The 17831-nt window shown below is 48.5% G+C and overlaps 1 protein-coding gene across 1 annotated transcript; it reads left to right on the top strand.

The window, feature by feature from the left end:
• The first annotated feature begins 8077 nt into the window (after window positions 1–8077).
• On the top strand, window positions 8078–17645 carry LOC146019854 (sulfotransferase 1C1-like). Its single transcript, XM_083152463.1, has 8 exons — window positions 8078–8235; window positions 11136–11308; window positions 11407–11520; window positions 13088–13185; window positions 13985–14111; window positions 15021–15115; window positions 15364–15544; window positions 16275–17645. Exons 2-8 carry the CDS (start codon window positions 11137–11139, stop codon window positions 16385–16387), a joined length of 900 nt encoding a protein of 299 aa, XP_083008589.1. The 5' UTR covers window positions 8078–8235; window position 11136; the 3' UTR covers window positions 16388–17645.
• The last annotated feature ends 186 nt before the right edge of the window (window positions 17646–17831 follow it).

Below are 17831 nucleotides of genomic sequence, written 5' to 3'. Positions count from 1 at the left end.
GGGGGGAGAGAAAGGAGGGGGATAGAAAGAGTGGGGGAGAGGGAAATGGAGAGAGAAACAAAGGAAGAGAGGATGAGAGGGAGGGAGATAGAGAGGCTAAGGAGGGAGACAGAGAGGAGATAAGCAAGGAGGGGGAGAGAGAGAGAAGGGGGGAGGAGGAGAGGGAGAGCGAAAAAGTGAGAGGAGAAATAGAGGAGGGAGAAATCAGGTGTAAAGGAAGGGAAAGAAAAGAAAAGAGTGATGGAGGGGTGGATAGAGAGAGAGACAGATAGAGAAAGATGGAGTTATGTAACATTGGTGCAAGTGTGGTGTGAAGCAGCTTGTGATGTAGAGGGCCATACTGCCACATCCTAAGCTACGCTAGACCTCCCGACTTACCTCTGTCTGTCAGCTCCAGGCTTCTGCACGGCTCCCGCTTCTGGTTGCCAGCTCCCGGCAGCTGCGAGGGTCAGATCCCATCTCCAGGCTCCTGCTTCTAGAGGTCAACTTCCGGCTAGTGCAAGGTTCATACCTCCTGGCTCTTGCTTCTGGTGTCAGCTTCAGGCAGCTTTGAGGGTCAGGCTCCCATCTCTAGCTGTCTGCTTCTGGCTCCGGCAAGGTTTAGACCCCAGCTCCAGTCTCTGGTGTCAGCGCTCAGCTTAAACTAGATTTAAAAAAAATAATCACCTAAATGACTATTAGCTTGGAGTGGGTTTAGTAAATACTGTAGTATTTAGTTGACCGTTGTCAACAGTTACTCTAACATCCCAAAAATTAATTTTTCACTGACTTATTCAGATGTAGGAGGTTATTCTGATCGGAGCGGCCAAACGTGCGTACGTTCACTATTAGCGTACGCTCTCCGTACGCGGCCGTTGGGGTTAAGTCCACCCACAAATCAGCCGCTTACGTACGGGCAGAAATAACGTAGAAGGGGAGTGGCGTACAAATGAGCGTACGGCAACGTACGCGGACGGCTCAGCCCTTGCACTCAGACAACAGGCGTACAACTGAGCGTACGGCGCCGTTTACGGACGTCTTTCGTCCGTCTTCCCACCGACTTCTTGCGGAGATCTGAGCGTACGCCAGCTTGCACGAACGGGTCCCTATTGTTTTCAATGGAAAACACAGCTTATGTCACCGCTCGTGAGAGTGAGCGTACGTCCGTGCACGCTGGCATACCCTTCACATATATGGACCTGCAAATCTTGCCTTACAACTACAATTCAGACAATTAATTAATTATTCTAATTGTTATTCAATTATTGTTTTCTATTAACTCAATTGAAGATTGTGTGCAAAATAGTGGGCATGGGCTTAAAACATTGTAGGTGTTAGATGTGGTTTATGTTATTGTATCATAAATACAAAACCTATGTTTGTATTAGAGTGAACACGTTGACACATGTCGACTTGTGTAGATTGAGTGTGCTACTGTGTAAAGTCTATGAAAGCACGTAGTGAATGTGTATAACTGTTTAACAAATACCTACCTTAGCATATATAAGCAGGTCTTAAAAAGATTCGTACCTTAAATTAAACAAACCTTTAAATGTCGAGAAGTATAGAAAGATAAGCTTCCAATGTGTTTGCGTGCTGTGTGTGTGGCTTGCAGGTAGTGAAATCATGGTTTGGACTTAATAGACTGCAGCATTGCTTATTACATTCAGGTGTATGTGTTTGAGTAGTAATCAGCGTTAATTAGCAAACCCAGGCGCACGCTGGCATGCGGTATCTGTAGGGGTGGTCTGAGCTGGCGGTTGGCGGGCGCCTGTTTTGTGTCCGAAACGAACGGTGCTTTAGGCGATCGTGCGGTAGTAGCACCGTTCATTTTTGGTGCACACCCCCGTGTACGCCCATATTTACGCCCATTTTCCCTCATTATTTCGGCCGCTCCCCTCATCACGCCCCTATGCCGCCCCCAATGCCCGTACTCTCGCGTACAGGTTTTTTCGCACGTAGAGACCCGTCCGTAAGCGTTGTGGAGTGTTCGCGCCTGCGCATTGGAGATGGTACGCATGCGCAGATCATTAAAAAACCCGGAACGTACGCGTACGGTCGGCCGCACCAACCAGAATAAGGCCCGTAGTATCGCTCGTCCAGCGTTGGTGCACGCCAGACCGCCCCCCACTGGCGAGCGAATGCTATATCTGAATGGGACGCACAAGCGTCCCACACGCATGAGCGTCCCAGTTTACCGTCGGTGGGGGACGGGAACCCTCTGCTTCAGGGAGACGGGCGGAGTTAGGTGGGGGGAGCGGGGAGGTGGAGGAATGTGGAGGGGACCGGCGGCGAGGCGGAGCTCCGTTGTAAAGGGACGCATGCGTATCTCATACACGCGCATCCCCTGGCGGGGGCTGGCGCGTGGCGAATCCATCACCAGCCCCTGCAATGATAAAGCCGGCTCCATCTGTATGTATATATTTGCAAGCTCTAACTAATATGGTGCCCTACGCATTCATTTAGCTGGTGCCCAAGTTTATGATCAGCCATTACACCACCCTTGTCAGTACAGCACCCCTATCAGTATAGCTTCCCTCACAGCACATCACTGCTCTACCCTCATAACACTGATCACAGTACAGCACCTCTCACATTACAGCACCCGGTACTTCTGTACTTTCACGGCGCCAGCATGGCGCCGCGCGTCAGAGTCCCCTTGCGGGGCTCGCTTCGCTCGCCCACGCTGCGGGCTCGGTGGCTCGCTACGCTCGCCACGCTAATTAAAATCAACTCCATGCCAACATGGATAGTGGAGGTATGAACTATCCATGTTGGCATGGCGTTAACTTAGTTTATTTTACTTAGTTAGTGGCGAGCGTAACCCGGAAGTACGTGCGGCGCCATGCTGGCGCCGTGAAAGTAAAGAAGTACCCAGCACCCCATAACCACTGCAGTATAGAACCCCTCTCCCTCAAAGCATCCCCTTTCCACATATTACCCCTCACAGCACAACACTGCTCACAGTACATCACAGCCCATCTCTTCACTCACAGCACAGCACCCCTCATCCCAATACAGCATACTGTGGTAAACAAAAAAAAGATGTTAGGGTAAAGTCCCTTACAGCCCTACCACAGAAGGCATTATATATATATATATATATATATATATATATGTCTACCCTCACAACACAGGACCCCAGACTCTCCTCTTACTATGTAGCATCCACCACCCCTCACCTAGCACAGCACCCCTCATTTAAAACCCCTCTTCAAGCACAGCACAGATCACAGCAGAGCACCCATCCCTGTATGCCATCTCGCCACACTCACCACCCTTGTTCCAGCACAACACAGCAACCAACACCTCTCCCAGCATGTCAGCACCCCTAACCCATTACCCTTCTTCCTGCACAGCAACCCTTGCCTACCAGCAGAGCCGGCCCTAACCAATTTGATGCCCTAGGCAAAATTTTGGCTGGTGCCCCCTAGCACCGCCACTAGTTCTGCTTCTGCCACAGCACCCATCTCCTGCTGGACGTGTTGACCAGCAGATGCACGCGAGGGGATGTGTTGACCAGCGGATGCACGCAAAGGGGACGTGTTGATCAGCGGATGCACGCGAGGGGACGTGTTGACCAGCGGATGCACGAGGGGGGATGTGTTGACCAGCGGATGCACGCGAGGGGATGTGTTGACCAGCGGATGCACGAGAGGAGATGTGTTGACCAGCGGATGCACGCGAGGGGATGTGTTGACCAGCGGATGCACGCGAGGGGATGTGTTGACCAGCGGATGCACGAGAGGGGATGTGTTGACCAGCGGATGCACGCGAGGGGATGTCTTTACCAGCGGATGCACGCGAGGGGATGTGTTGACCAGAGGATGCAGTTCAGGCGAGGGGATGTGTTGACCAGCGGATGCACCCGAGGGGATGTGTTGACCAGCGGATGCACGCGAGGGGATGTGTTGACCAGCGGATGCACGCAAGGGTATGTGTTGACCAGCAGATGCACGCGAGGGGATGTGTTGACCAGCGGATGCTGGCGAGGGGATGTGTTGACCAGCGGATGCACCCGAGGGGATGTGTTGACCAGCGGATGCTGGCGAGGGGATGTGTTGACCAGAGGATGCAGTTCAGGCGAGGGGATGTGTTGACCAGCGGATGCACCCGAGGGGATGTGTTGACCAGCTGATGCACGTGAGGGGATGTGTTGACCAGCGGATGCACGCGAGGGGACGTGTTGATCAGCGGATGCACGCGAGGGGACGTGTTGATCAGTGGATGCACGCGAGGGGATTTTTGACCAGCGGATGCACGCGAGGGGATGTGTTGACCAGCGGATGCACGCGAGGGGATGTGTTGACCAGCGGATGCACGAGAGGGGATGTGCTGACCAGCGGATGCACGAGAGGGGATGTGCTGACCAGCGGATGCACGAGAGGGGATGTGCTGACCAGTGGATGCACGAGAGGGGATGTGTTGACCAGCGGATGCACGAGAGGGGATGTGTTGACCAGCGGATGCACGAGAGGGGATGTGCTGACCAGCGGATGCACGAGAGGGGATGTGTTGACCAGCGGATGCACGAGAGGGGATGTGTTGACCAGCGGATGCACGCGAGGGGATGTGTTGACCAGCGGATGCATGCGAGGGGATGTGTTGACCAGCGGCTGCACGCGAGAGGATGTGTTGACCAGCGGCTGCATGCGGGGGGGATGTGTTGACCAGCGGCTGCATGTGGGGGGGATGTGTTGACCAGCAGCTGCATGCGGGGGATGTGTTGACAAATGGATGCATGCGAGGGGATGTGTTGACCAGCGGATGCATGAGAGGGGATGTGATTACCAGCGGCTGCACGCAAGGGGATGTGAAGACCAGCGGCTGCATGTATTACTGTGTATTAAGCTGTCTGCGGCTGCGGGGTCCCTGCAGTGATTAGCAAATAACTAGCGGACGGGCAGTGGTGCGGGAAGAGCTTCTGATTTTTAGAACACTTGCCGCATGCTGAATCTCAGCCAATCAGCGTGCCGCGTGCGGCAAGTGTTTTCAAACCCAGCAGCGCTTCCCACGCCACCGCCCGGCCACGGATAGCGCTAGTTATTTGCTAATCACTGCAGGGACCCCGCCGCCGCCACCTTACTACACAGCGCTGCAGGTACCCCTGCAGCATGGACACCCTTGCCCGCTCCTGCCAGATGGCGGCATGGACACAGCAGCAGCACTGGTACTCCCGCAGCACGGACACCCCTGCCTGCTCCTGCCAGCACCTCCGCTCACCTCCATGCGGGGGGCGAGGGGCGAACTGCCGTCCTCCAGTGGCCGAGAGCTGCCTAGTGGTGGTGCTGGCCCTGCCCCAAGGTGTAACCAGCATTATCGCAAAATGTCTAGTCCTAGGTACAACCAGCCCTATGCTGTTATCACGGGTGTGGTGGCTGTGTTTTATATTATACTCACTACAGCAAGCAACAAGCCCAGCTAGGCCAACATTTAACAGCTACCAGGGCACTTGGAGAACCATAAGTGTCAGCATGCCCTGGCATCCAGGGCCCATTGGAAATTGTAGATCACTGTATATATAAATGGCAGACAGTGTGAAAACATTTTATAGAAGTAAATACCCCCACACGCATACCTCTTTTACCAATTTACTGCAAGCCTATTTCCAATTGGATGGCTCCTCTGTGATCCATGTCACCTTTACAAGCCTGTGGGCTGATCAGCTAGGACACAGGTTCTCAAACTTGGTCCTCAGGTCCCCACATGTCATGTTTTCCAGGTCACCTGTGGATTTATATAATGTAACAGTTGATACACAGCGCACCTGTGTGGGGCCTTGGGGACCGAGTTTGAGAACCACTGCTCTGGGGAATATGGTGCCATGCTGTGCGGCCTCGGGCTGGTTTGGAATTATGGTAAGGGGGGGGTCAGTCTGCGGGAAGGGACGCAGGAGGATTAGTATTGGTCCATTGGTCCATCCCGTTTGCTCTCTGTGCCGTATCCGTGTGTCACTCATGCCGTGTTTTGGATTATTTTTATCAGGGGAAGTCGGGGATTGGACGCATTTTTCAGAGTCCCAGAACACTGTGTTCGAAGCGGAATACAAGAAGCGGATGGAGGGGAGCGGACTGAGCTTCCGCACCCCTTATTCTGGTTGGTGCGGTCGAGCCGCATATGCGTACGCCTCCACCATGGTGGGAGCCGCCCCCTGCATTCGATGGTCGTCGACCATCGAAGGCAGGTCCGCACGCCGCGGCAGCTCCCGCAAGCTGAGACCACACGGACAATCGTCCGTGTGGTAGCTTGTATGGGGGCTGAAAGCTGACATCCGGCGACGTCAGCTTTCCGCCCCCATGAGTTGCGTCATGGCCTCATTACCATGCGTACGCCCCGCGTTTGCATGGGAACGCCCATGAAACGCGGGGCGTACACATAGGGAAATGAGGGCATGATGCCTCTCACGCCCCTATACGCCCCCTTTGCGGCGGACGAAATACGTCTGCGGCGAAGGGGGCTGCACATGCGCAGATTGACCTCTGCGCATGTGCAGTGTAAAAACATCGGCGGTACGGCCGCACGCGGGCCGTACCGCACGAACAAGAATAAGGGCCCCAGTTATGAGGATACAACTGCCCGCTTACACGGTGCCACCCACTGACCACCGATGGTGCCTACTGACCACCTAGTGTGCCAGGTGCGGGTGCAGCTGGATCTATTCAGAGTAAGGGAAAGTGCAGTGAGAGATAACTGGTGACCCCGTCCTTACACAGAGGAGCGCGGCCCCACCCAGTGATGCATTAAGACTCCTGATGAAGAGGTGGACGCCGTGAGTGCATCAATCACCGCAGCCACTGATGCTTCTTCCGTCTAACGCTGCCGATGGTCTAACTAACCTTAAAACGATCAACATGGCTTAGCTCGACAGGGGCAAAAGGTCGACACAAGCAATATGTCGCTATGAAAAGGGTCGACCGATTGCTTGTGTCGACCTTACCCATGGTTTAGATGGAATTTAAACCTTCACCGATGTATATATTACACTTGTCCCCACAAATCACACATGCCCATAAAGGCGCTGGGCGTACCCCTGCAGAAGCCTGTCTGTGGACGCCCCGAATGCGGAGATCTGCGTAAATAATAAAAGTCCGTCCGTCCCCCCCCCCTCACATGCGCGATCCCCCAGCGAATGGCCTCACGCCTGCAGGCGGGGAGAAATCATTCGATGGTCAGGGACCAGATCAGAGACACCTCTGTGGTATCTCTGATCTGTGGGCGCCCTGTGCGGGTCAAATGACACAAATTGCGCCATTTTAACCCTGCCCACCGCAGTGCAATGCCTTAAAAACAGCATTGCATGTCAGGGGTGAGGCTAAAATGCCGTGATTGATCTGGCCATACCCCCAAACAAATAGCCACCCATGTGGCTCTGCCCCCGCCCCACCCCTTTTCACCACCCATGTGGCTCTGCCCCCGCCCCACCCCTTTTCACCACCCATGTGGCTCTGCCCCCGCCCCGCCCCTTTTCACCACCCATGTGGCTCTGCCCCCGCCCCGCCCCTTTTCACCACCCATGTGGCTCTGCCCCCCCCTGAGCTGGCTGCAAATGACCTGGCCTACCACCCCTCCACGCCCCTGAGCACCTGCTGGGTGACCTGAAAAACATGAACTGTGTGGGGCCCTGAGGACCGACTTTGAGAACCCCTGCACTAGGGAACATGGCAGGACACATGGTAAGTTTTATGCCTTTCTTACTTTTCTCTCTCATTTGCTGAGGACGTAGCATTGTGTTGGTTTCATTGTTACATTGTAGGTTTCTGCAATGTATTTGTATCTTTCCAAAATAAAAATAAAGAATTTATTTAAAATAAATAAAAAATGGGGGGGGGGGGGGGGGCAGACAAGACCGGCCGAATGGTTCTTATCTGCCGTCACATTCTGTGTTTCTGTATGAAGAATAATGCTGCGTCATCCCAATTAAATGTTAATATTAAACTGCTTGTTAACATCAGAAGCTGCTTCCACTTTCCCACAGTGAGAGCTGCTTATATGTAGATTGCTTCATGTAGAAGGTGGGTACTCCCTGCACTGTGCACTCCCTCTCCTCCGCCGGCACTTCCACGGTTAATCAGTGATGTCACCAGTTCCCAATATATATAAACAGGAACTTTGTATTCAAGACAGACGCGGCCCCTGATGTGGCCTCCGGGTTATAGAAAACGTTCCTCCCTCTTATTGCTGATTGTATTCTCTTCCTCCTGAAGCATTTCGCTGAGCTGTGTTACCTCTGGCAGCCAGGAAATCGCCCCGGGGAAGGTTTGTAAACATTATTATATTATTGGCAAAAACAAAGAGAAGAAAGGGCACCGAGTGTCCTAAAGAGGCGCCTAGGGAGGGGCTGAAGTGCGTAGCTGCGGTTCAGAAAATTTGGGGTGTGATAGAACCGTGCTATATCTAGATACATGCAACAGGTGTAACAATAAGGTATTACAAATGTATTATTAAGATGAATTTAAAAGAAATTTATAAAAAAACACATTTAAGACAAGTAGAGGTACTTGTTTAGTTTCACGGCGGCAGCGGCCGTGCGTCTGAGTCCCCTTGCGGGGCTCGCTTCACTCGCCCACGCTGCGGGGTCGGTGGCTCGCTGCGAAACCGAAAAGCATTCTAGTTTGCAGGGGATGCCATAAACCTTACCACTGGCCCTGTCTCTGCCTAATGGGGGGAGGGGAGAGGGTCTAATTAGATGGCATACAGAAATGAGTTCCCCCACCTCTGCATGACCACTTTATGCCCTGCACCTAGCCCACATTACACTGTTACATCATAGTTACCTACCCTCCTGCATTCTGCAGGAGACTCCCTGATATAGCAGCGATCTCCCTCTCTCCCTCATTAGTCTAGCAATCTCCCTCATGTCACCTAGCCCACATTACACTGTTACAACATAGTTACCTCCCCTCCTGCATTCTGCAGGAGACTCCCTGACATAGCAGCGATCTCCCTCATTAGTCTAGCAATCTCCCTCATGTCACCTAGCCCACATTACACTGTTACATCATAGTTACCTACCCTCCTGCATTCTGCAGGAGACTCCCTGAAATAGCAGCGATCTCCCTCTCTCCCTCATTAGTCTAGCAATCTCCCTCATGTCACCTAGCCCACATTACACTGTTACGTTTTTTGGGGAAAAGGAGTGAGAGATAGATACAGTTACAAACTTAAATTGAATCATCAGCGCCATTTCCCAGCACTTTACCAAGTATAGTAGCTCTTACTAACTGCTTTGGGCTCATCTACATTTGGATATAAGTCATTATAAAAGATCCCTCTCAAATGTAGCAGTGCACACCCATGCTTCTAGGTGCCACGTTCACAATCTCCTTTCCCAATCTCTCCATATATGGAACTAGACACGCCCTTTGGGTGGAGAATGATATGCCCCCTCAATGGGGCGCTTTGCAAAATTCTATTACCGACTATAATCTCCCTGAAACTAGTTTTCAAATGTAGGCAAGTATGATGTGAATCCCTCAATGTCTTAGAACACACATGTTCCCAAACTTCGCGTATTGCTAGCTGTGGACTTAAGTGACCTCCATTCACAGATGCTTTACTGTTGCGTGACCACCAGGAGGCAGAGGAGGTCTACATTTGGTGGACTCGCATAGCTGTATTTATAGTTTATTTTAGGGCAAAAGTTTGGTCATTCCGGAAAGGTAAATGGATTCCAAACATCATTAGAGATTTGTGCTTAGATCTGAGTAATGATGTAAATACTCTTAGCTGGGTGTCTCCATACACAACAGCCAGTCAGAAGCATGTAGGCAGCAAAAAGTCACCATTATATAATGTTCTACTGTTACAACATCCCTGCGAGAGTCTTACCCCCACAAAGGCAAATCTGGGGATATGTTCATCTGTTCTATCACTATATATAAAAGGCTACTACATCCTCCTCACCTTTTTGAAGGGAAGTGCCACCAGTGACCACTAGAGGCCACGCAAAAGACCATATTACTCCTTAACAGAAAGTAAAACCAAAATGCTGTTTCAATCTTCCTGGATATGGAGAGAGGGAGATGTGAAGTAGGGATGGCCATCATTTCCTTTGCCATCGATGGTTGCTATCGATGCCAAAAGTGCAACTGGCCATCGATAATGTATAACTATTCAATGGATGACCATCAATGTTTTTGTATATCGATGGTCATCCATTTTCTGTGATTGAATGGCCTGTGGGCCAATCAAAATGCGGGGGCGGGGCTTCGTGGGTGTCAGGGGTGGAGCTATGCTCCGTGTCCCGGCACTTTAGGGCAAAAACAAAACTATTCGTTTAAGCTTTACATCGATGGTGGGAAACCATCTGGTTCTCCCCATTGATGGCAAAACTATTTGACATTGGCCATAAACCATTGATGATTTCTACCGATTGGAGGTAGGAGCAGATAGGGACTGGGGTGGGGTGGAGTTTTTGAGCTAAAGACGGTCAAAGCTCAAAGTGAAAGTAAAAACTGTCACAGCTCAAAGTGAAAGTACGTTGCAGAAGCTGTCATTTTGATGGGCTTTCACTAGTGTCTAATAATGGTGTTGAAGTTAAGAGAACACAATTTCAACAGCCTCTATTCTGCCTCCTATGGCAGGCTTGGTGTGCATGCCCAGTGCAGACCTCTGTATTCTGCACAAAACTGGCGTAGGCCCCTTGTGTGTCTTAGGCCTCAGTGATGAAAATAGTCCCAAGTCAATTGGCAGTATAAACCGTCATTTATCCAATAAAATGGCTGCCTCTATGCTGTGACAGAGTAAGGTACGCTTAGTATAAAGAATAAAGGAGACATACCTCAAGAAGTTACTTTGAGTGCTTCAAAATGTATTTGTATAATAATGGGAGAGCGCTACTACACATACTCCAAAATGGCTCCTCCAGGGAGGCTTCATTCCCTAACCAAGATGGCTGCCGGAGTTACTTCTGCACTTCATCTTGTTACTGTGCAGAGTGACATCACGGGAAACGGATGTCTTCCTCCATATATCCCAAACTTTCCTGAATACCCATAATTATGGATGTTCCGGAATCCTGCAACGCTACCCAGGTCAGCATTTGGAACATTCTGCTGGTGTGTACGCCCCGCTGCCAAACACTGTATTATTAATAGAAGTCACATGGTAGATGGCCGCTGTTCTTTGTCAGATCTCCTTTGATCTTGTATCTGTAGAATGGATCCAGAAATCATGGAGAAACTCCTGCAGGAAATGTCCAACTTCACACCCGCATTGGGTAAAATCAAGGACGTTTCAATGCTCCAGAACACATGTGATGTATGGGACACAATACACAACTTCCAGGCACGGGACGGTGACATTGTGGTTGCGTCCTACCCCAAATCAGGTGAGAGATGTTTAATAGGTAGGACTGGGCATTGGGAAGGATTCTTAGCAGTGACAGGAAGAAAACATGGCATGATGATTTGTGCAATCTCATTGCAGGCACCACCTGGATGCAGGAGATTATGGAGCTGATCCTTCATGAAGGGGACGCGGAGAAGATCATGTGGGCGCCTGGTTTTGTTAAGGTGCCATTCATAGATATGGCACATACCTGTAAGTGCTTAATGATCACACCATGGGGCTTCCATTGAGTTGGGGTCACACCCATTAGCTGAACACATGCCCACAAAACATGGATACAAATAGGCTGTTTGTACTTTTCAACTCCTTGAGCTTGATGAGACAGAACCGTGGAAACAGTGGGAAAAGATTTTCCATCCAATGGTATGGTAGAAATGTGTTGCTAACCATTGGCTGCTAACCATATACTTCCGATTGCCCATCCAATAGCTGCATTGCCTAAATTCAAATGTGGATGTGGCTTCTGGATGGTACATGTATGAGTTCACAACCCAACCACCCATGGTTAAACCATTGATGATGGCCTTGGGGTGTCTACATGCTGTCGCAAGGTAGGTTGCGATTTTGGCATTGACTTCACTATCTGATGACTACCCAGTGAAGACCAAACCTACATGTGGGTGAATGAGGTCTGATGCAAAAAGACATTGATGATGATGATTATGGTCATCGTCATTCGGTAGCTGCTTCTGATGGTTGTGGGTTCACCTAGGAAGGGGGCATTTAACTTTTACGGTTAGAGTGCAGTCATGTGTTCAGAAGACACAGTTCATGATTATCGTTACTTAATGGCTCTGACGGGTTACCCATGTTGCAGTATGTATTTGCTGGTAGGTGAGGCATCTTCCAAGATGACAACGTCCCCATCCACAGACGATGAACACTTGTGTTGTCCACATGTCTTGGTTTCTCAGTCAGATCATCAGTAATCAGATCTGATCCCAACAGATCCCAGTTGAGTGTGTATGGAGTGTTAAAGAATGCCTGTAGCAGAATTTCCCCTGACTTCCAGCCATACCAGAGCTGGGTGATTTATCTTGTGTAAGGAATGGTGACCACCCTACTTGCCACGTGCACAGTTGCCATATTGTACATGGCCAACAGACTATTCAGCGACTTTACATTGGTTTTTCCAATGTTCTGCTCACTATATGTATGTATTCGCGGGCACCCCTTCAGATTAGAGGAGAGGAGATTTCCTACCCTCAGAAGGAAGGGCTTCTTTAGGGTCTGGACAATTCGGTTTGAATTCTCTACCAGAAGAAGTAGTATTGGCAGACTCAATAATTACATTTAAAACAAAGAGGGTTAGACAAATTTCTAACGGACAAAAACATCCAGGGATACAGCCCTCAGGGTAATGTAGGGGGACCGGTCAGTTATATATTGAATACTAATCATGGGGTCTTCTACCTAAAAATTAGCAGTCAGATTTAGGATTACCTTGGCCCAACTAGACAACTCCAAATGTATATTTAATATAGGATGAAGTCGATGGACAAACTACTTTTTTCAACCTCACAATTATGTATTATATGGAATAATAATGCTGAAAATATGTTCCATCTACCCAATATTGTACGCCAGTTCCCAAGATAATGGTTCCACCACAAGAAGGGCTGGATGATATACTTATATGGTTGTTAGTGAGCTCCAATAGGCTTATCTACACTTATAATTCCCCTATACAGTAGGTGCTGCATATATGTGTGTTATTGCTCTGCAGATGAGTAACTACTGTGCGTGCCACGTTTTCCAGCTCTGAAGTTGGCTGACTCCATGCCGAGTCCTCGTCTGCTTAAAACGCATTTGCCTGTAAAGCTGATGCCACCGTCCTTTTGGGAAAAGAACGTCAAGGTGAGAGGGAGATGGGAAGCTGTATCGGGGAGTGGGAGGGGGGAGGTCTTTCCAAATGTTATTGGAACTTTCTTCAGAACAGAGGTGTACAAAATCATTTTGGAGTATTTTGTGTTTTTTTTTCTTTATTGTTTTTTTTTTTTTTTAAGTCTGTCCCCCTAAAATTGGAATCAACACTATGCCTTTATGTTGAGGTGGGAAATGCAAAAAATGGGGAATCGGGCATGCAAAATTAATGTGGGCCCTAGCACTGGATGAATTTGGTAAAAGTTATACCAAAACCTCAGGGTAATAGGCATAATGGTAATAATAATCGTTGATTGTAGAAAAATATGATATTTACTGACGAACTAAAGATCCAAGCAAGCCCAACCATGCCATGTGTATTGGCTGCCAGTCTCCAGTTCCCATGTGTGAATGTGGGACCCCAGAACCAATAAGATGGAGACACATTTATTAGTCCAGCCTGAAGATTAGCACCAACAATCAGTCCTGCCTGCTACTTGGCCAACCCTGGTCTCTCCGTGTGGCCGGACTGGCCCATCTTCCTTTGATAGATGGTCATCCTGTCCTGGTCCCATTGAGTATGTTATATCAGATAGTAAACATTCCAGAGGGTTCTCTGTACCAACGATCATTAACAAGTGCTTGGCCACCCAACTGGCAAAACATTTTTCACCACTCCATGGATCACTAGGCCAGTTCCTTCGATTCCTGTGTACAAATTCTGTTTATCATAATCGATTATCCCGAAGCACTGACTCTATAGTCTGACTGATATTCAAGTTGTAACCTGCAGATTGTATACGTGGCGAGGAACGCTAAAGACTGCATGGTCTCCTATTATTACTTCCACAAGATGGATCAGACGTTGCAAGACCCTGGAACCTGGGAGAATTTCTTCTCAATGTTCCTGGCTGAAGAAGGTCAGCTCACCTTCCTCAGATATCGCTTAGTGTCATGTCCTGACCGTACCTAGTGACTTCTACTTACTGTAGTCACTAGCGGGATTAAAATGATTGAATTATCTGTTCCATGTATGAATTAATCTTTCTTTGCTGAGGTGGTGCGTCCACAGTGGTGCAAGAGATAGTTGTGGGGATCCTTCCCTTTTGAGTTGTGTCCCTATGTCCTTCCCTATGTCAGTGGTTCTCAATCTTGGTCCTCAGGAACCCACACATGTCATGTGTTTGAAGGTCATCTGGCAGGAGCGCTGTGCTATATTTACTGTCATATTTTAAAAATTCACAGTGACCTGAAAAAAATGACCTGTGGGGCCCTGAGAACCGAGTTTGAGAAGCTGTGTCTAAAGGGTCGGTCCACTCACAAGTGCAAATCATCATGGCACTGGACGAACTTTACGGCAGACGGAATTTGGCTCCTGTAAACAAAGTTTGAGAACCTGTGGTCTATGCCTTCAAAGGTGGACTTTGGCATCTCAAGGAGACCATACATCTACACCACATTTCCCCAGTTCCTGATCTGATCTGCCAATCGCAAACACCGATCGGCAGCTATCATTGATCGTGATCGGTCAGAGAATCAGGGGCCTTCACTCAAGGTAGTATTGAGCTAATTAAGTGGGATTGAGACCTTTGCGTTCCAGGTTAGAGGGAGCCTACATTGCCTGTCCATTCATTAAATCTTTCATGGCTAGAGCTAGTCTCTGCAATGTTTCCTTGGCCAACCATTTCTTTAGATGGTCGATATGTGACCTTATAATGCCCCTCATTGTGTGCATATATTTATTTGGGGCATAGACTCTATGGGGTTAGTGGTTTCCCCAATGGGCACCTCATTGTCCGCATTGTGATAATACAGTTATCTTCTCTTAGTTCCCTATGGAAGCTGGTTTGACCATGTTATCGGATGGTGGAAATTAAGAGCCAAACATCAGATCCTCTACATCTTCTATGAGGACATGATCGAGGTAATGAAGATATTAGCAGCCGGTTACATTTTACGGGGAGATGAACTAAGCCTTCGACAGTGATAAAGTAGAGAGGGATAAAGTACCAGCCAATTAGCTCCTAACAGGCTGTGTTTGAAAAATGGCAGTTATGAGATGATTGTCTGGAACTTTATCTCGCACCACTTTATCACTCTCCAAAGTTTAGTACATCTCCCCCTGTCAGTTATGGGTCTTAGACATTTTACTCTGAGCTGTTCCTTGGACAGGATCCCCGGCGTGAGATTGAGAGAGTAATGAGATTCTTGGGTAAGGATCTTTCCGAAGAGGTTCTGCAGAAGATCCACCATCATACTTCGTTCAAGTCAATGAAGGAGAACCCAATGGCCAATTTTACAGCCCTTCCAACTTCTGTGTTTGACATGTCCGTCTCATCATTCATGCGGAAAGGTATGTGACAAACCTGTAGCAGCCAATAAGTTGTATAGTTACACAATATTAAAATAAAACCAAAACTTGAAGATTCCAAAAATAGTTTGGTGGCATTGCCAGGGACATATGATCTGCAAGTCATTATTTTCAGGAATAGAGATCTCTTAGGAACATAAGACAGTCTTTTATGGTGAAAGTTAGAGGGACTTTTTTATGTGTCTGCTGCAGTATGTCATACTTTATTGCAGTGGTACCAGAATCCTCCACATGCCCCTTATATGCCACTAGAATCCTCCACATGCCACCAAAATTCTCCACATGTCCCATAAATACCATCAGTACCCATTGCATTCCCCTTATACACAATCAGTCCCCTTTCCATGTCCCTTATATGCCACCCTCAATGTGCTCCTTCTGACTCTTAGAAATGCCCATCATGTCATTTGACCCATCCATATGCCCCTTAGATGCCGTAAGATCTGAAACAGACCTCTCATACGCTATCAGACCCTTACATTAGTACATAAGATAGTCATTCCAAACAGGAACACCTTACTTCCATTTTATTATTCACAGTAAACAAAGCGATCACAGCAGCGCAGCGTTGCCGTAGCACGAGTATAAGAGCTTAGACAATTTAGAGAACCGCCTTGTGTCATCACCCATTTTGGGCATGAAATGGCGCGCTCTGGTGAGGAAGATATTGGCTGGATCGTAACATTATCATTAACATAATCGTCATTTACAGGAACCGTGGGAGACTGGAAGAACCATTTCCTGGTTTCGCAGAACATCTTATTTGATGAGGAGTACAAAAAGAAAATGGAGGACAGCGGCCTAAGCTTCCGCACTGAGCTCTGAGGAGGAAAGGGGTCATCTTGTTATCTGCGTACACATGTTTCTTTCCGAACACACAGCTTTGCTCCAGTTTCATTGGGAAGAATGCAGGGGAGGTTCCAGAGGAGGGGTTGCAGTACAAATCAAAATTCAAATAGGGGAGGCACAGAAACTGCCACCAACTGCCATTTCAAACTGACTCACTGGCAGTGGGTGTGGCTCCCTTATTTGAATTTTGGACTGGGCTGCAGCCCTCCCCCGGATACGCCACTGGTAGAATGCCATCACTGTCATTTTCATTTATTCTCAAAAATGTGAATATGAAAAGCAAAACTAGAACCCTCCAAGAATTTACAGTTATTAGTATAGACGATGATTCAGGGTTTCATGATTAAATTGAATTTCTATCTATTAAACAGTAAATGTTTGTCTGCATCCAATTAATGACTAAATCTAATTCTCACATCAGCGTCTTATGCCCAATTTTGCCCACCTTTTGTTACTGGCAGAGCAGTGTAATATAGAGACCCATATCTGGTGCGCAGTGTGTCAGGATCATGGGCATAACTCCAAGAGACAATGGAGGTGGCTGTCACTGGGCTCCAAGCCCTGAAGGGGCACCATGACAGTGCCCCTTCAGGGCTTGAAGCCCAGTGACCACCACCTCCATTGTCACTTGGTATGCACATCGGTATGCAGCAGCAGCGGGAGCGCCGCAGAGCTCACATTGAAGAGAATTTGGATCCCCCTGTATAACACACAGGTGCTGCTGTACATGACGTCCGGTCCGGCGGTCCGGTTTCTACATAGTCCCCATGCGTATAGCAATAATAAGATTAATAGAGCACTAATTTGTATGTCATATAATGCAATGCCATAAATATAATATAATTAAAATGCTTAATGTTTAAAACTGTTCTTGTAAAGTTGTGCATTGTTCCAGGTGATATGTTTGTGCTGCAGGGTTCCCATATATGCCTTTCTGGGGTGTCTGTATACAACAAGGAGCAATACTAACTTTTCCCTTACTATGAGTTGTATACCCCCCACCCCCTCCTCCGACTGTGGCACACTGCAACCCACAGGTGGGACAGCGTCCACTTAACGGGACTGTCCTCTGTGATCGGGAGAGTTAGGAGTTGTGACATTGTTACATTCGGAAAGGTGACTTGTACAATGTTTTGTCCATTCTATATCTCCCTGCAATTCTCTGTAACCTGTGTGTGTATTTTTTGTAACTGTGGGCTCTGAAGTTATTTTTGAAATGAAACCCTAATTTCTATTCTGATCTCCTGTGTTCATCACATACAGAGGCACATGCTACTGATTTTTAAAGTTTATATACTGTGAGTGGAACTGAAAGGGCCGGTGTGAGGTGTGAGAGGCGTTATTTCCCAGAAATCCCTTGGTGAAGACAAAGACCAGTTAATTGTTAAAAGATTCAATGGGACTTTGGAAAATTCCTGCT

Source organism: Crinia signifera, chromosome 7, assembly GCF_055691185.1.
Source record: "Crinia signifera chromosome 7, ASM5569118v1, whole genome shotgun sequence".
NCBI lineage: Eukaryota > Metazoa > Chordata > Amphibia > Anura > Myobatrachidae > Crinia > Crinia signifera.
This window is presented reverse-complemented; position numbering and strand designations above follow the sequence as displayed.